Raw genomic sequence first — 20,265 nt, 5'->3', positions numbered from 1 at the left:
GCCCTGGCTTTCCCAGAGCCTAAGTTAAGTTAGGCCAAGTTAAGGCCTGGAATTAAGGCCAGGACCAGGATGCTCAATGGCCATAGATTTGGAGGCACCAACTGGCCACTGCCCTATCACAAGTCACCATGATCTGGACAATAAAACCATAACTGCAATCCCAGGCTTGATTATCTACCAAATCCAGAACAATATGCCAAAGGAAATCGACACTTCCAGAAGGACCCAAGCAAGCCACAGGAGAGGAAGAATAAGGTCCAGAGATTATTCCTTTCCTATTCATCAGAGACTACACTGCCTTCTAGGCCACAAGTGCTTCACGTAGGCTTCCTTCTCTAAGGAAAGTCCATCTACCTGGGCCCATCAGCTCCCCTTTTCTTTTTTTCTCATCCTTTTAAAAGACCCACTGATATTACATAACAAGTAGAAGGGAGAATCATGGAAACTAACTCATAAGTTCCCGATTTTTCAAGCTACTTCTGATGACCTAATGGGTCACCTGACTTGACAGAAGAATGAATTCAGGAACAGGAATCCTCCAAAACAGTGCAGCTTCAGAATGGGTGAGATAAAAAAGACACTTCCTGGAAAGGGGACATGTTTCTTCTACATCTACTCCCTACTCCCTTAGAGCACTCTATTCCCTTTGAAAAAGAAAACTAGGCAAGGAACACTTTAACTGACCCTGTGACTCAAACTGGAAAGCATTCTCTCTTCCTCCACTATATTAAATATCAATACATTGTACACATCATGTCAAAGTTACTTCGATTGTGTCCTTCTGTTCTTCTCAGAGTTCCCCATAATGCCTAAAGAAGAAAATTCAATCTATTGACAAGGCCGTCAAGGCTCTCCATGACCTGGCCTCTTGCATTATTGGGTGAGCTCAAACTGATTCTTAAGACTTAGCTCAAAAAAAAAATTAATCTGCATGTGGGCTCCTCAGTTACTGAGTTACTGTAATCCTGTCTCAGTCCATGGGGGGGAAATAGTCTCAAGAGGTGAACTACAGAAACACAAAGTCTTTTTTCTCTTTTCTCTTTTCCCTACAACTTCCTCCTTCATATGGTACATCTTTAACTTGTGCTCATCGTTTTACCCTAAGGACCAAAGCTGAGCTGGCTTGAGAGGAGATTGTGTCTGTGGTTAAGAGACCACAGATTACTGTAGGGAAGTGCATTTTGTGGTTCATATGGAGTTTTAACTTGGAGGCTAGCTTATTGGGTGTGTGTTGTTTGAGGGTTCCTTTCATGTTCAGGCACATAAAATGTCTTGGCACCTCTACCGTGGTGCAGGGTGCCCTTTTGGAGAGTGTTTTCCAAGAAGCTTTAGGTAAGGGTGATCAGGCAGGGCCAAATCGTGCTGACAGGCTCCATGCACAATTAAAACACAACAAAACAGTTCACGTTGACATCAGATGGAGAACGTTTGGGAATCCTTCATCCCCATTTGAGACTTCTAAGTGTCTTCCTCCCTTTCCAACATGAAAATTCAGTAAACTTGAAAGAAAATCATCTGTGAGTTCCTTCAACTTGTAACTCATAGTCGTGATAATCCAGAGGGAATATGCACTGGTGACTTTAAAGGTTACAATCTTTGACAGTCCCAAAGCAGTACAGCTCTGTAGAAGGTAGTGGAAAGAAGTTTTCTTTCTACTTTGTTGAGGAAATTACTTAGGAATTTAGATGGGTAAAAGGTACCCTTGCCTTATTCCACTTTCTTATTTTCTTTGCCCCCTTTCCTTTTGAAATGTTTAACTGATTTCATGTCATAGTAGGGAATGCATTCTCCATCCCCATCCTTTGCCCTCCCAGGAAGTCAGTGTATTGATCAACTTTTTGGGCTTGCCCTCCAAAGGACCTTTTTCTGCACTGGAAGCCTCCACACCTAGCTCTTTGTTTTGTTACTGCTGTGTTTAGATTAATTTGGACAGATCTTTGTGCCACACAGGAATTTTTTGTTTTTTAAAGAAAAATCTGTAGGTGAAAAATTACTAATGAAACTGTGTGTGCCTCTATGTGAGTGCAACATAAAAGTACAGTAGCACCTAAGGAACTTGAATCTTGGTTCTTGTAAAACTGCAAATTGATGTGGTATTAATAAAATAAAAAAGACTTAGCTCAAATATTAATGCCTCTATGAAAATTTATCTGCCTTCCTCTCAAAAACAGAATTAGATGCTTCTCTACTATGTATACATGGTACCCATGCTTTTGTGCTGCACACTTCTATGACAGTATGTTGTTAGTATGTTTCATTGTTAATTGTCTGTATAAGTATCTCCCTTTATACATTGTGAATTTCTTGAGAGCAAGAATTATATATACTATATTATCTCACCTTTGTAGTCTGAGGGTTTAGCACATCTAGCGTTTTTCTGTAGTAAAAGGAACTTGAACTTTCAGGACTTAGAGAACAAGAGCCTTTTGAAGAACATGCATCTTCCCTCCCATCAGGAAACGTGCACAAGCTCTTTAGATAGCTTCATCCACCAGAAGGCAGACAGCAGAAGCAAGATGAACTACAATCCTGCAGCCTGTGGAACAAAAACCACATTCACAGAAAGATAGACAAGATGAAAAGGCAGAGGGCTATGTACCAGATGAAGGAACAAGATAAAACCCCAGAAAAACAACTAAATGAAGTGGAGAGAGGCAACCTTCCAGAAAAAGAATTCAGAATAATGATAGTGAAGATTGATCCAGGACCTTGGAAAAAGAATGGAGGCAAAGATTGAAAAGATGCAAGAAATGTTTAACAAAGACCTAGAAGAATTAAAGAAAAAACAAACAGAGATGAACAACAAAATAACTGAAATGAAAAATACACTAGAAGGAATCAATAGCAGAATAACTGAGGCAGAAGAATGGATAAGTGACCTGGAAGACAGAAAGGTGGAATTCACTCTTGCGGAACAGAATAAAGAAAAAAGAATGAAAAGAAATGAAGACAGCCTAAGAGACCTCTGGACAACATTAAATGCAACAACATTCACATTATAGGGGTCCCAGAAGGAGAAGAGAGAGGGAAAGGACCCAAGAAAATATTTGAAAAGATTATAGTCGAAAACTTCCCTAACATGGGAAAGGAAATAGCCACCCAAGTCCAGGAAGCACAGAGTCCCATACAGGATAAATCCAAGGAGAAACATGCCAAGACACACAGTAATCAAATTAGCAGAAATTAAAGACAAAGAAATATGATTGAAAGTAGCAAGGGAAAAATGACAAATGACATACAAGGTAACTCCCATAAGGTTAACAGCTGATTTCTCAGCAGAAACTCTACAAGTCAGAAGGGAGTGGTATGACATATTTAAAGTGATGAAAAGGAAGAACCTATAACCAAGATTACTCTACCCAGCAAGGATCTCATTCATTTTCAATGGAGAAATCAAAAGCTTTACAGACAAGCAAAAGCTAAGAGAATTCAGCACCACCAAACCAGTTCTACAACAAATGATAAAGGAACTTCTCTAAGTGGGAAACACAAGAGAAGAAAAGGACCTACAAAAATAAACCCAAAACAATTAAGAAAATGGTCATAGGAACATACATATCGATAATTACCTTAAACGTGAATGGATTAAATGCTCCAACCAAAAGACACAGGTTTGCTGAATGGATACAAAAACAAGGCCCATATATGTGCCATCTACAAGAGACCCACTTCAGACCTAGGAACACATACAGACTGAAAGCGACAGAATGGAAAAAGATATTACATGCAAATGGAAATCAAAAGAAAGCTGGAGTAACAATACTCATATAAGATAAAATAGACTTTAAAATAAAGAATGTGACAAGAGACAAGGAAGGATACTACATAATGATCAAGGGAATAATCCAAGAAGAAGATATAACAATTATAAATATATATGCACCCAACATAGGAACACCTCAATACATAAGGCAACTGCTAACAGCTATACAAGAGGAAATCGACAGTAACACAATAATAGTGGGGGACTTTAACACCTCACTTACACCAATGGACAGATCATACAGACAGAAAATTAATAAGGAAACACAAGCTTTAAATGACACAATAGAACAGGTAGATTTAATTGATATTTATAGGACATTCCATCCAAAAACAGCAGACTACACTTTCTTCTTGAGTGTACATGGAACATTCTCCAGGATAGGTCACATCTTGGGTCACAAATCAAGCCTCAGTAAATTTAAGAAAACTGAAATCATATCAAGCATCGTTTCTGACCACAACGCTATGAGATTAGAAATCAATTACAGGGAAAAAAAACCTAAAAAACACAAACACAGGGAGGCTAAACAATAAATTACTAAATAACCAAGAGATCACTGAAGAAATCAAAGAGGAAATTTAAAAATACCTACAGACAAATGACAATGAAAACATGACGATCCAAAACCTATGGGATGCAGCAAAAGCAGTTCTAAGAGGGAAGTTTATAGCAATACAAGCCTACCTCAAGAAACAAGAGACATCTCAAATAAACAATCTAACCTTACATCTAAAGGAACTAGAGAAAGAAGAACAAACAAAATCCAGTTATCAGGAGGAAAGAAATCATAAAGATCAGAGCAGAAATAAATGAAATAGAAACAAAGAAAACAATAGCAAAGATCAATAAAACTAAAAGCTGGTTCTTTGAGCAGACAAACAAAATTGATAAATCTTTAGACAGACTCATAAAGAAAAAGAGGGAGAGGACTCAAATCAAGTCTGTTACAACAGACTCCTCAGAAATATAAAGCACCCTAAGAGACTACTACAAGCAACTCTATGCCAATAAAATGGACAACCCTGAAGAAATGTACAACTTCTTAGAAATGCACAAGCTGCCGAGACTGAACCAGGAAGAAATAGAAAATATGAACAGACCAATCACCAGTAATGAAATTGAAACTGTGATTAAAAATCTTCCAACAAACAAAAGTCCAGGACCAGACGAATTCACAGGTGAATTCTATCACACATTTAGAGAAGAGCTAACACCCATTCTTCTCAAAGTCTTGGAAAAAATTGCAGAGGAAGGAACACTCCCAAACGCATTCTATGAGGCCACCATCACCCTGATACCAAAACCAGACAAAGACACTACAAAAGAAGAAAATTACAGACAAATATCACTGATGAATACAGATGCAAAAATCCTCAACAAAATACTAGCAAACAGAATCCAACAACACATTAAAAGGATCATACACCATGATCAAGTGGGATTTATCCCAGGGATGCAAGGATTCTTCAATATACACAAATCAATAAATGTGACACACCATATTAACAAACTGAAGAATAAAAACCATATGATCATCTCAGTAGATGCAGAAAAAAGCTTTTGACAAAATTCAACACCCACTTATGATAAAAACTCTCCAGAAAGTGGGCATAGAGTGAACCTACCTCAACACAATAAAGGCCATATATGAAAAACCCACAGCAAACATCATTCTCAATGGTGAAAAACTGAAAGCATTTCCTCTAAGATCAGGAACGAGACAACGATGTCCACTCTCACCACTATTATTCAACATAGTTTTGGAAGTCCTAGCCCTGGCAATCAGAGAAGAAAAAGAAATAAAAGAAAACAAATTGGAAAAGAAGAAGTAAAACTGTCACTGTTTGCAGATGACATGATACTATATACATAGAGAATCCTAAAGATGCTACCAGAAAACTACTAGAGCTAATCAATGAATTTGGTAAAGTTGCAGGATACAAAATTAATGCACAGAAATCTCTTGCATTCCTATAAACTAATGATGAAAAATCTGAAAGAGAAATTAAGGAAACACTCCCATTTACCATTGCAACAAAAAGAATAAAATACCTAGGAATAAAACTACCTAGGGAGACAAAAAACTTGTATGCAGAAAACTATAAGACCCTGATGAAAGAAATTAAAGATGATACAAACAGATGGAGAGATATGCCATGTTCTTGGATTGGAAGAATCAACATTGTGAAAATGACAATACTACCCAAAGCAATTTACAGATTCAATGCAATCCCTATCAAATTATCAACGTTTTTTTTTTACAGAACTAGAACAAAAAATCTTAAAATTTGTATGGAGACACAAAAGACCCCGAATAGCAAAAGCAATCTTGAGGGAAAACAACGGAGCTGGAGGAATCAGACTCCCTGACTTCAGACCATACCACAAAGCTACAGTAATCAAGACAATATGGTACTGGCACAAAAACAGAAATGTAGATCAATGGAACAGGATAGAAAGCCCAGAGATAAACCCACGCACCTATGGTCAACTAATCTATGACAAAGGAGGCAAGGATATACAATGGAGAAAAGACAGCCTCTTCTTCGATAAGTGGTGCTGGGAAACCTGGACAGCTACATGAAAAAGAATGAAATTAGAACACTTCCTAACATCATACACAAAAATAAACTGGAAATGGAGTAGAGACCTAAATGTAACACCAGACACTATAAAACTCTTAGAAGAAAACATAAGCAGAACACTCTATGACCTAAATCACAGCAAGATATTTTTTGATACACCTCCTAGAGTAATCGAAATAAAAACAAAAATAAACAAATGGGACCTAATGAAACTTAAAACTTTTGCCAAGCAAAGGAAACTACATACAGGACGAAAAGACAACCCTCAGAATGGGAGAAAATATTTGCAAATGAATCAACGGACAAAGGATTAATCTCCAAAATATATAAACATCTCATGTAGCTCAATATTAAAAAAACAAACAACCGAATCCAAAAATGAGCAGAAGACCTAAATAGATATTTCTCCAGAGAAGACATACAGATGGCCAAGAAGCAGATGAAAAGCTGTTTGACATCACTAATTATTAGAGAAATGCAAATCAAAACTACAATGAGGTATCACCTCATACTGGTTAGAATGGGCATCATCAGAAAATCTACAAACAAAAAATGCTGGAGAGGGTGTGGAGAAAAGGGAACCCTCTTGCACTGTTAGTGGGAATGTAAATTGATACAGCCACTATGGAGAACAGTATGGAGGTTCCTTGAAAAACTAAAAATAGAACTACCATATGGCCCAGCAAGCCCACTACTGGGCATATACCCTGAGAAAACCATAATTCAAAAAGACATATGCACCCCAATGTTCATTGCAGCACTATTTACAATAGCCAGGTCATGGAAGCAACCTAAATGCCCATCGACAGATGAATGAATAAAGAAGATGTGGTACATATATACAATGGAATATTACTCAGCCATAAAAAGGAACGAAATTGGGTCATTTGTAGAGATGTGGATGAATGTAGAGACTGTCATACAGAGTGAAGTAAGTCAGAAAGAGAAAAACAAATATCATATATTAATGCATATATGTGGAACCTAGAAAAATGGTACAGATGAACTGGTTTGCAGGGCAGAATTGAGACACAGATGTGGAGAACAAACGTATGGACACCAAGGGGGGAAAGCGTGGGGTGGGGCAGTGGTGGTGGTGGTGGTGTGATTAATTGGGAGATTGGGATAGACATATATATACTAATATGTATAAAATGGATAACTAATAAGAATCTGCTGTATTAAAAAATAAATAAAATAAAATTCAAAAACAAATTGAAAATTTTAAAAATAAAGAAAAAAGAACATATGTCTTGCCTAAGAGAAAAGATAGGTCTCTTAGTCAATAGCCTGTACCATTGTTCAGACCCCAAAGAACTGCTGTACTAGTCCTTTCAGTTTGTCCCACCCACTGGACAAACATTTTCTTGTTTAAAAAAACTTTTTATTGTTAGGAATCAAATTTTTGGTGCTTCGTAACAGCCCAAAATGCCTTAGGATTTTTCCACTCAGAGTTAGTTTTCAATTTAAGTGACATATGTCTATATAACACCTTCTTTGCAGGAAAATTCCTGACTCCTAAGAATGATCTCACTCTTCCAGAAAGTCTACCTTATAAGGAAGTGACATACTTTCTCATTGTTAAAACAATCTTAACTCCATTACTTGGGAGTCAAAAGACTTGAGGCACTCATCTTATCTGAGCCTGCATTTCCTTATCTGTAAAAAGAGGATAAGACAAGCAATCTCCCAAGGTTATTGTGAGGATTCATCTCTTAAACACTTATTGAGCACCTACTGCACATTAGGTACTGTTCTCATGCTGATGCAGCAGTGAACCCTGATCTTGAGAAGCTTCTATTCTCGTAGGAGGAGCAGACAACTAATAATGATGATGAAGATGATGATAGTAGCTCACACCAAGTGAACACATTACACATCTGGCATTTTATTTGAGTAAGCTCATTTATTTCTCACAACAACCCTACTGGGTAAATACTATTATAATCTCCATTTTCTGTTGATTAAAATGAAGATCAGAGATGTTCAGAAACTTGCCTAAAGTCAGAGATGTTAAGAAACTTGCCTAAAGTCACAGCAAGTGGCAAAGCCAAAATTCAAAACAGGCATTCTGGTTCCAGAATCTGTGTACTGTATCATGTATGATGGGGACTCCGCTGAAAAATTCAAGTAAAGGGAAAAGATATTGCCCTCTGTGGTGATGTTATGCTATTAAAATTTTATAAAAGATTGAGAGGGAGTCCTCATTGATAAAGCGACATCTAAGCAGAGACCTGAAGGAAATGAGTAAAGAAGCTATTCAGAGTGATAGGAGAAAAGTATTCCAGTCAGAACATATAGCAAGTGCAAAGCCTTAGGTGAGAGCATTACTGGTGTGAAGGAACAAGTTTGCCACAGAGTACCATTTCAAATAGGGTTTTACAGGCCCTTATAAGCACTTTGGCTTTCATTCTGAGTAAGACAGAAAAATCACTGGAAGGTCCTGAACAGAGAAGTGATATGATCTGACTCACATTTTATGAGGATTACTCTGGCTGGGGAGAACAGACTGTACAGGGACAAGGGTAGAGGCAGGGAGATCAGTTAGACTACCACAATCATCTAGACAAAAGAAAATGGTGACTTAGATAAAGATTTTAGTGGTAAGATTCGGGATATATTTTAAAGGCAAAGCAGGCAGAATTTACTAACTGATTGGTTATGGGTTGTGAAAGAAAAGAAGTCAAGAATGACTATGGATTTGGGCCTGAGCAGCTAGCTGCAAGAACAGAGTTGCCATTTACTGTTAAGGAAGACTATAGGAAAAGCAGGTTTGGCAGGGCTTAGGGAGAAGGATCAGGAGTTTGGTTTTGGATACGTCAAATCTGAGATGCCTATTCACATGGAAATGTGGATGTTAAGTAGATGTGGAATCTGCTGTTCCTGGACAATATCTGGGCCAGATATAAATCTGGGAATGCTTATGAAAATCATGCGACTGAAACATATTACCTAGGAGGTGAGTATAAATAAAAAGTAGTAGTCGGGATTGAATCCTGGGGTACTACAAGGTTGGGAAGATAAGGAGGGACTAGCAAAGATGACTTGAGAAGGAATGGTCAATAATGTTGGAGGAGAACCAAGACAGAGAGGTGTTCTAGAAGCCAGGTGAAGAAAGTATTTCAAAAAGAAGAAATCAAGGGACTTCCCTGGCGGTCCAGTGGTTAAGATTCCATGCTTCCAACACAGGGGGCATGGGTTCGAACCCTGGTCGGGGAACTAAGATCCCACATGTGGCGTGGCGTGGCCAAAAAAATTTTTAAAAAAGAAATTGAGGCATATGAATAGACTAAAGATCAATGGAATAGAATCAAGAGTCCAGAAATAAACTCTTACATTTATGGCCAGTTGATTTTTGACCATTCGATAGGTAAAGCATGTTCTTTTCAACAAATGGTGATGAGATAACTAGACATACACATGCTTAAGAAGGAAGTTGGACCCTATCTCACACCATATACAAAAATCAACTCAAAATGAATCATAGACCTAAATGTAAGAGCTAAATAAAACTTTAAAACATTTAGAAAAAAACATAGGAGTTAATCTTTGTGACCTTGGATTAGACAGTGGTTTCTCAGCTATGAAACCAAAAGCAAAATCAACACAAGAATAGATTAATTGAACTTCATCAAAATTTAAAACTTTTGTACTCTACTCCATACCCATATTATGATGGCTATTACAAAACAAACAAACCAAAAAACCAACGAGGAAGTAACAAGTGTTATTTAGCAAGGATGTGGAGAAATTAGAACGTGTGTGCACTGTTGTTGGGAATGTAAAATGATGCAGCCGCTGTGGAAAATAATATGGCAATTCCTCAAAAAAAATGAGAATTACCATAAGATCCGTCAATGCCACTTCTGCGTATATGCCTAAAAGAAATGAAAGCAAGAACTCCAACAGATATTTGTACACCCATGTTTATAGCAGCATTATTTGCAATAGCCAAAAGGTAGAAGAAACTCAGGTGTCCACTGATGGATAAATGGACAAACAAATGTAGTATATATACATACAATGGAATATCATTCAGCCTTAAAAAGGAAGGAAATTCTGACATATGCTACAACATGGATGAACCTTGAAGACATTATGCCAAGTGAAATAAGCCAGTCACAAAAGGACAGGTATTGTGCAAATACACTTACATGATGTACTTAGAGCAGTCAAATTTATAGAGACAGAAAGTACAGTGGTGATTGCCAGTGGCTGGGGGGAGAAGGGAATGGGGAGTTAGTTTAATGGGTACAGAGTTTCAGCTGGGAAAGATGAAAAAGATCTGGAGATTGGATGGTGGTGATGGTTGCACAATGTGAATAAACTTAAAATGATTAAAATAATAAATTTTATGTTTTGTATATTTTACCACAATAATTTTTTTTTAAATTATGCTTCAAAGGACACCATCAAAAAAGTGAAAAGACGACCTACAGATTGGGGGAAAAAAATATATAAAATATCTGTATAATTTGTATATAAGGGACCTATATCCAGAACACATAAAGAACGCATACAACTCAACAGAAAAAGACAAAAAACTCAATTTAAAAATGGGTAAAGGATTTGAATAGACATTTCTCCAAAGAAAATATAAAAATGGCCAATAAGCACAGGAAAAGATGTTCAACATCATTAGCCACTAGGGAAGTGCAAATCAAAACTAGAAGATATCAGTCACACCCACTAGGATGGCTATAATAAAAATAGAATGGCAAGGATGTGGAGAAATTTGAACTCTCATACATTGCTGGTAGAAATGTAAAATGGTGCAGTCACATTGGAAAACAGTCTAGAAGTTCCTCAAACATGTTAAACACAGAGTTACCATATAACCCAGCATTCCATTCCTAGGTATATACCTGAGAATCAAAATATATGTCCACGCAAAAACTCATATATAAATGTTCATAGCAACATTATTCATACTAGCCAAAAAGTGGTAACAAAACAAAAGTCCATCAACTGATGGATGGATGAACAAAATGTGCTATATCCATGTAATGGAATATTATTCAGCCACAAAAGGAAATGAAGTACCCATACATGCTACAACATGGGTCAATTTTGAAAACATTGTGCTAAGTTGAAGAAGCTGGTCAGAAAAGGCCACATTTTATATAAATCCATTTACATGCAATGTCCAGAATCCATAGAAATGGAAAGTAGATTAGTGGTTGCCAGGGGCTGGGGACAAAGGGGATTAGAGAGTGACTATTAATAGATAGGGAGTTCTTTTTGGGGGTGATGGAAATGTTCTAGAATTGATGGTTGCATAACTCTGAATATACTAAAACCACTCAATTGTACATTTTTAGGGGATTTTAAGGATGAATTTTATGGTATATAAATACCTAAAAAGCTGTTATAATAAGAAGAAGTAATCAACTACATCAAGTTGCTGATTGACTAAGAGAACTAAAAATGGACCAGAAGTTTGGCAATATGATGGCCTTGACAAAAGCTATTTTAGTAGTGGTAGGAATGAAAAAATGGAATTTTCATGTAATGCATGTGAAAGTACTTCAAATAGTGCCTTGTACGTACCCCACCCCACTCCCCCCAAAAAGGAAGAAAAAGCATTAAAAAAAAAAAAAAAAAAGAACTCAAACTAACGGTAAGATACTACTATTAAGCTTAGGCCCTAAAAGGTCTCAAGCAGAGCAGTGAAGAAAGCTTTTTCAAATGTTTTGTTGTGGTAGCAATCACTGTTGTATTGAATCAGTTTACCAGGTTAGGGTGACTGCTCTTGTGGACTCTATAACCCGAGTGTACTGGTGGTGAGAGGCCAGCCTGTGTGTTTATGTACCTTCCTCTATTCCTCCTGCTTTATGGCATGGTGCTGGAGTCAGGCTGGACCTAGCACTGAAGAGATGCTGCCACTACCTGGCAGCCTCTCCACCACCCCCTCTGTAGCCCACAGACCAGACTGGATCTTGGTAAGCACCCAGAACTCTGGCTTGATCTCTCTTACTGGTGTTTCAGAAAATCTCCTTCGTCTCATTATCTCTGCTGCTGTCACAAGTTCCTGCATCGTCCAGCAGGATGTCAGCCCAGAAGGGAAACTCTGCAACTTGAAGAATTGGGCCTCAGAGTTCTGGATGCTCATGCTAACATCAACTCTAGGCAAGGTTTAAAGAGTTAGTAAGGAAGTACTGTTTTGATATTTGTTGTTTCTACTGTTGCTGTAATATAATAATTTCTAAATGCCCAGGGAGAAAGAAAAGGGGCTGCAAAGTTAAAAGGAGAGAGAAATCACTTGTAGTTGAGGAATTATAGAAAGCTTCCTGGAGGAGGATGCTTTGGCTGTATGTTAAAGAATTGAGTAAATTTTGCCAGGTTGATGTGGGAAACAGTACCTTAGGCTAGAAGGAAGGATGTATATGTCAATATGCTGAAGACAAAGTATAAGGTAAATTTGTGAGACAGCAGTTTCTTTCTAGGTGGAGTAGAGTGGGACAATGGAAGATAAGCCTGGAAATGTAAACTAGAGACCACCTGTAGTGGTCTTGAATGCCAAATGAAGGAATTTAGACTTTTTTTTGATAAGCTATAAAGAGTAGCTCTAGGGATATTTGAAAGGAACATGATTTTAATTTTTCAATTTAATCTTATGACTTGGTATTATATTCACATGATTCAAATTCTAAAAATTATAAAAGGGTATGGAGTAAAAAATCTCCTTCTCATCCCACTAGTTTTTCACCTAATACCTTTCCCCATGGGCAATCCTGTATCAGTTTCCTATGTATCTTTGTGGTTTTATGTTTGTTTGTTTGTTTGGGATTTTTTTTTTGGCCATGCCACATGGCTTGCAAGATCTCAGTTCCCTGACCAGGGACTGAACCTAGGCCACAGTGGTGAAAGTCTGGAATCCTAACCACTAGGCCACCAGGGAACTCCCTCTTATGTATCTTTGTTAGATATTCTATACATATACAAACAGACATTGTGGGTTTTTGTGTGTATTCTTCCCCTCTCCTATTTATACAAATGTCAGCATCTTATACATACTGTTCTGCACCTTGTTTTTTTTAATATGTCAATATATCTTTCCATTTCAGTAAAGAGGTACCTCTTCCTTTTTATAGCTGCATGGTACTGTATTCCATTGTTTGGATGTATCAATAAGTTATTTAAACAGCCTTTCTTAAGGAACATTATGTTGTTTTCAATCATTGCTATTAAAAACAATGCTTCAAAAATAGCCTTGAACATATGTCCCTTCCACATGTGAAAATGTACCTGCAGGATATATTTCTAGAAGTAGTGTTGGGGCTCAAAGGGTATACATAATTTTGATAAATTTTGCCAATTGCTTTCCTTAGAGGTCATACCAATTTCCACTCCCATCCCACTGGCAATGTATGAGTGCCTGTTCCCTCACACCTTTGCCAACACAATATGTTTCATAATTTTAGTTTTGCCTTAGAAAGATTAATCAGGTTATATGCATAAGAGGACAACCCCATTTACATTTAAAATTAGATGAAAAAAGCATATGCTCTTTGGATAAATTTAATTTTGATTGGGAGAAGTAATTTAAAAGCTACATATCATCTCCATGCTACCTAGAAAAAAGTTTTCTCATTTCTTGTAGCCAAAAACCATTCCATTCTCTAGTTCTTAGGTAAGCACCCTTCAACTGGAGATGAAAGAAAGGGAATATGACCTGTGGAGAGCACAGTCAGACTGGACAGCTCCAAGTTAGAAATAAGGTTCTGTATTATCAACTCCAGTACTAGGAAGAAGACAGGTCGGGATAAGGGAAATTGCCACAGTGGCCTATGAGGTGGAGCTGCTGGAGAAATGGTAATCTTATCTCAGCAAGAAGCACATGGAGAATAATTCTAAAATGCAACATAGGATTGCATCAGCCCCCCTAGCTCCTGTGAGAAACATGCCTCTTTTCCCCAGTCCTGCCTCCTACCCCACACCTACTTTACACCAGAATATCCTAAGAGTCCTGCAGCTCTAAACTATTTTTGCCCAGATGCCCCTCCCTCTTTTGAAAAGGTATTTCTAATGCTCCCGCCAATAAACTGGAAGCTGCCTACGGACAAGAACTCCTTTCCTGTTGCTTTTCAACTCTGTCACTCCAATTCCCACAAAATTCGCTTAACATCGATATTCCCGTAATTGAGACTGATTCAAGCTGTGGACCTCCCCCATCACCTTGTGAAACTCACCACCAAACTGGTTCTCATGCTGGCCTGATGAAGGCCCTACCCAGCCAGCTGTAAACCCATTAAACAGAGACTTGAAATACCTGGGTGCATGTCTTCTACCGAGAGATGGTCTGTCTTCTGTACTAGCTCGTGCAAAAGTTTTTTCTGCCTCAGTCTTTTCTCTCTTAGAACATCTTTTAAATTGTTGATGCATTTGTTGAGGTAGATGGTCTCTGCACACACTTGCTCTAGGCTTATTTTGCCCTGTTTGGGAGATTCAGGCCTGGAACAAGTTTCACTTCCCAGACACGGAGCCAGAGCAAAACCTGGCGATGAATATGCAAGTGGCAAGTTATTGGAAGCCAGAGAGAAGTTGCTGGGATCCTGAGAGGTTTGGTCTCCCTGTGTAGAGATGCCCACTCCACCAGACACCACATTGAGCAAGCTCTCACTCCCCTGACTCCCAGGGCTCTCCACTGAGAAATCCTGGGCACCCCCTGAACTCACTGTCCCAAGAAGTCTGTCACTGTTCTCTGACTGGGAACCACTCTCAATGCTTTCCAGGTCCTCAGGAGTCATGGACCCACTGTTCTCCAGCTTCTGAAATACTCCATGCAAAGCTGAACGAAAGTGGTAAATTGCTCGGCCCAGTTTACTTGTGTAAAACTTGATTTCTACATCTTCATCCTCCTGCGAGCCACCCAGACAAGAAGACTTTTCAAAGACATCTTTAAGGACCTGTGCAGCATGTTCCTCCTCTTCATTCAAGTCAATATGAACCATGTCATTGAAAGTCTCAGTTCCCATGATGATTTCCTCCATCATGTTGTCACAGCTCAGAGTTGCAAACCTTCTGGACTTATCTGTCAAAAGGTCCTCTAGCTGCTTTGAGTTCAAAATATCAAGCCCAGCCTCACAGGCCAGGAGTTTGTCCTCTGTCTTCAGCAACCCAGACAATGACAGGCAGCTGCTGGCCTCAGTTTTATCACTGCAGTTGTTTTCTATTTTTGCTGCTTTATATGCTTCAAGTCCTTGGTTACACTGTTTGAAAACCTGGGGTTTCCCAGAATCCTCCTCTTTTGAGATTAACTCTAGGGAAGGTTCCTCAAATTGATGAAGGGTGGACAGAGAAGCCTCTCTCCCTGTCAGTTCATCACAGGTGCCACTGATAATTTGTGGCGTTCCTGATGTTCCTTTTACTTCGTCCCTTGGCTTAGACTCATCACTTGACTTTGCTAAATCGTTCTTGGGTGGGAAGCAAAGGCCTTGCTGTTCAGGAGTCTGGAGTTCTCTATGTTGACTCTGAGCCCTCATTTGATATACTCCTGTTACTGGTCCTCTGTCCCCTGTTTCCACCTGAAAAACTGGTTCATCCAGGTTTAAAGAATTCAAATTACAATCCTGAAGTTGTTGTTCCAAAAATGGTAGAGACTCCTTTGGGGGATTCTTACAGCACTGTGGCCGGCTTGGTTCTTCTCTGGTGGCAATCCGGATCCCTAAACTCTGCAAAAGGATGGATTTCTGCAATATAAGGTCTCTATGCTCTAGATGGGCAAGCTTCACAACAGTAGGCCTGGGGGCTGGTGCTTTGCCTGCTCTGTAAGCCTCTTTAATGTACCTATTGCACTGCATGCCATTAACACAGAGGTGTTTGGTCAGGAAGCTATGCACCAGCTCCATGGTATTTTCCCCATCTTGCTCAGGAAGTCCATACAGATACAGAATGGCTTCCTCACTGGGTCGGTCCACATGGGGTTCCTGGGCCTTTCCCCCAACACACACCTTGGCCAGGGAGCTGCTGCCCACCTGCAAGCCTTCTATTTCACTCAGAACTGAGTCTACACAGCTAGAGACTTCTTCCACTGAACCCCGGACATGACTCAAGTGCTGCCGCAACTCAGCAATTTCAGTTTGGAGACGGCTGATGCCTTGCAGCTCTCTGATGATATAGTCCACTACATCCCCCAAAGGTTCTTGCTGTTCACGGCTACAGCCTTGGCCAGGGCCTCTGGACAAAAGGGGCTTGGCTTGATCCCTCTTTGACGGCTCTTGACAGCTTGTGGTCATGCTGGCAGATGAGAGGTCCTGAGAGCCAGACCCTGAAACACAGGCAGTGGAGCCCAGAGGAAGCTGGCTGCTGGCCTGCTGCCCAAAGCTGCAATGCTGGGCCAGCCCCCCATCTCTATCCCCACAAGTGGCTGAGGCTACTGACCCACAGTGAGGGGACAGGAAGCTGTCCTCTGGTAAGGATCCAGCAGGGCCTGAGGACTTGCTCTTGAAGCCACACAGAGTCTCCGCCTTAGCTTTATCTGGGAAAAGCCTGGAGGAGGATCCCAAGGTGACCATGATTTCTTCCTCTGACTCTTGCAACAACCGCTTCATTTTCTCCCTCAGGGTCTGAGGGATTCTCAGCTTCTTCCTCTAGTTTCTGGTCAGGATGGTTAATAGAGATTGTGTTAGAAGGCAATACCCTGACCTGTTCTTTTCAGTCTATTTTTAGTAATTATTGCTGGCTGATGCCTTGGGATTGGCCCACAGTGATGCCTAGAATGGTCCCATGTGTGGTCTCAAACCTGGCACATGTTCCTGGATCTTAGCTTGACTCTAATCCTGCAGCTAGTGAAAAAGGAAAATAGTGCACTTGGATCAGAAGGCAGCAGGATAATATGAATCAAGCTGTCAAGCAGGAATAAGAACACTACTTTCTAAGACTGTAAGAGTCAACAGTGACCTGCCTCCCAACGCTAGACTTAAAGGTTATAAGCAATCAGTTCTCTCTCCTTGGCTTCCCATCAGAGTTTTGATGTAAAATCAGATCAAGTCCTTGTGTTCTGAGCAAGTAGGCAAAGTCAACAGGATCGAAACAAACTCCTGGGAAATATGTGAGGTGAAGTCAGCGAGTGACTGAACCTTTACAAATTCAACATGAGGCTCAGAAATGAACATATAGATGTTTAACCACCAAAGCTCAAATCACATACACAGTAAAAGACAAGACGTGGAATGTTTCTTTTTTTTTTCCCCCTCCAGTTTGTTGCTCTGGTGAAGGCTCAACTACTTAAAGGTTTGCTCCTACCTGTGCTTATAGCACAAAGTGTTTTCCCTTTGTTTAGTGATAGCAACCCTTCACTTGGAGAAAGGACCATGACAAGAAAGTGATTTCCTAGCACAGTCCACTGCTGGAGTAATAGAGGGTTGCTCTAGCCCATTGAATGGCCTGGAGAGAACAATGCATGTGGCAGGCGGGGAGCTGATTACATCAGAGAGAGCTCCAGGGTGCTCTACTGTTCTCCAAAAAGGTGAAAAAAGACCTGCCACCAGTCTTGCCCCTAAACTCTGAGCTACCAGTGACTGTAGCTTAGGCAGAGATGACTGTTACCTTATGGGGGGGTGGGCATCCATTCCGGTTTTACTGGGAACATGCAGCCTGTAGGGAAGGAGCACAGTGGAAAGTACAAAGGATGAAGCAGAGAGCCCAGGAATGCATGGGACTGCCTATACTCTCTGGCTCTGCAGGGTCAGCCCGGGACAGGTAAAATGAGTTGGTGGGAGACAGGCTACCCTTCATGTTCTTCAACTGGAGATGGTTTCTCTATTTTCTAGATTTGACCTACATTTCTAAATCTTCTAAAACCCCTGCCTCCTTTTCATTTCCCAGTACTCAAGTTAACCATAAAAAGTAAAAATTGTCTGTGAAGAACATAAGCTGACTGCTCCCATAGCAATATAGTCTGTGGGTCTGAAAATTAAAAGCACTGTGCTTCTTGAGTTACGTTTATTAAAAAAAAAAAAAAGAGCACTGTGCTTCGCAGACTAAGAAGAACCAAAGTCACAAGACTTGAGATAAAGATGAAGCTGACCCCTTTTACTGGAAATAACTAGGCCAAGAATCAAGAGACAGAAACTAGATTAATTCCCTTTTCATTTCTTCCCTTCTTCTCTCTAGCTCATGTAAAAACTCTATTTCATCTAGGAATTCTTCATCTGAGAACTCTATCCATCCTGTGAGGCATTGGAGAGGCCTAATTGTTGCTTTTTAAGCATTACTGCTTTACTCTGATGTTTTAAGGAGCCAGGATCAGCCATACCCCTAATGTGGTCAACTCAGTCTAGTCTGTGTGTGTGTGTGTGTGTGTGTGTGTGTGTGTGTGTGTGTGTGTGTGTGTGTGTGAGCACGTGTGCGTGTGAGAGAGAGACAGAGACAGAGACAGAGAATGCTCTATGTGCCCAGTCAGAACTCCTGGGTCTCGGGCTTAGCGTCCAGCTGCCTAGATAGCAAAGCCCCCAATTCTAGGACTGACTCATCAAGTTCTTCCCTCTCTCCTCCCAAAAGTACAAAATCTACATTTCCAAAGCCACCCATTTCTTTTCTCCCCTAGGTGCAAGGTCTGGGTACCTCGATTTGGTCTTGGCACCTGGTATTAGCTTTGAGCAATGTCCCTAGACTGATGGACTAGAGTTGGCAATTAGCCTTTCAAGTTTTTCTCAAAGAGAAAGACCGCTTACTAAACCAAGGTGGAAGCTCTGCATATGACCACATGAAGCCATGAGCAAGTACTACTAGACTGAGAATCTGGAGACATAACTTTGAGTCTAGCTTCACCAGTGACCTTGGATTAAACACTTCTCTCTGTGCCTTAGTTTCCTCATCTGTAAAGTGGGGGAGATAGTCACAGGAATGTTTTAAAGCTAAAATGAGAGAGTGGTAATTAGTAAACTGTAAAGTGTTGCAGTGTTACTATTACTGACATGGCAAGACCCTGGGACAAAGAAGCAGGAAAACCAATATCTAAGCCAAGTGTGCAATTGCCTAAATGGTTTGACTTGAGTGAACCATGACTTATATCCCAGCCCCAGACCCCTACCTTTCCCAGTCTTTTCTAATGGTCTACAGCAATGCCTGGAACCCTACCATTACAGTGTCACTCTTTGTTAGTCTTTCTTTCTTCTAAAAGTTTTCTTTTTAAGGTAAGAAAAGGGAGGAGCAAAATATTCATTCCCCAACATTTCATTCAGGTGACAGGAGGCTTGCCCTCAGGCAGCCTGAAAGCACGAGGAAGGAGAAAACTGCTACAGGAGGCAAACTTTTCCTTTCTAATGCTAGTGAGGCTCAGAGCTCATTGCCAGGTCCTCCAAGGCCAGCCCCACTTTGGTCTAGAGGAGGCAGTTTTTCAGGAACGAAAATGAAGCTGACTCTCCTGCTACAGCTTCAGTGCGGGCCAGGTTAACTTTGGGCCTATCTGCTTCTGCCCCTCAGATTAATATTCCAGATAGGGTTGGACAGTCTCGTCAGGTTCCCCTCCAAAACTGCAGTGCCTACAACACTGGCTGGCCAGCCACACAGAGGGCAAATGGCTCAGCCACTGTATTCAGAGGATGCTGAAGGACTAAAGGCAGAGCTGCCTGGTTTCCCATATTAGTGACAAATAGGAAATTTCCAGCTAGAGCTGCCATAGCAACTCCTCCCAGCCTCAAAGATGCTTGCTTTCATATTAAACAAACAAACAAAACCCTCTAAACCTTCTTCTGAATTGGTAGCTACAGCCTGTAGATGAACTCTAAACTTAAGAATCACCTCCGAGGGATATGGGTTCCCTAAAGGCACCAAACCCACTCAGTCATCCACATATTTAGGTTTTGGGCTTCCCTGGTGGCACAGTGGTTGAGAATCCTCCTGCTGATGCAGGGGACACGGGTTCGTGCCCCGGTCCGGGAAGATCCCACATGCCGTGGAGCGGCTGGG

At 40.2% G+C, this 20,265-nt stretch overlaps 1 protein-coding gene across 12 annotated transcripts in view; it reads right to left on the bottom strand.

Annotated features, from left to right (window-relative positions):
• UNC13B (unc-13 homolog B) overlaps nucleotides 1-20,265 on the bottom strand; it is a 237,901-nt gene that overhangs the window by 47,995 nt on the left and 169,641 nt on the right. For 4 of the 12 annotated variants that reach the window (XM_067039620.1, XM_067039622.1, XM_067039621.1 and 1 more), the window contains exon 2: nucleotides 14,624-17,138. The exons of 7 other annotated variants lie outside the window; for them this stretch is intronic. In XM_067039620.1, coding sequence (XP_066895721.1) covers nucleotides 14,624-16,904 — 2,281 coding nt within the window. In that variant the 5' untranslated portion in view covers nucleotides 16,905-17,138. The remainder of the gene's footprint in view (nucleotides 1-14,623; nucleotides 17,139-20,265) is intronic. One more of the 12 variants, XM_059071639.2, reaches the window with a different exon arrangement.

Source organism: Kogia breviceps, chromosome 8, assembly GCF_026419965.1.
Source record: "Kogia breviceps isolate mKogBre1 chromosome 8, mKogBre1 haplotype 1, whole genome shotgun sequence".
Classification (NCBI taxonomy): domain Eukaryota; kingdom Metazoa; phylum Chordata; class Mammalia; order Artiodactyla; family Physeteridae; genus Kogia; species Kogia breviceps.
Note: the sequence above shows the minus strand (reverse complement) of the source record. Positions and strands in the feature narration are given on the sequence as shown.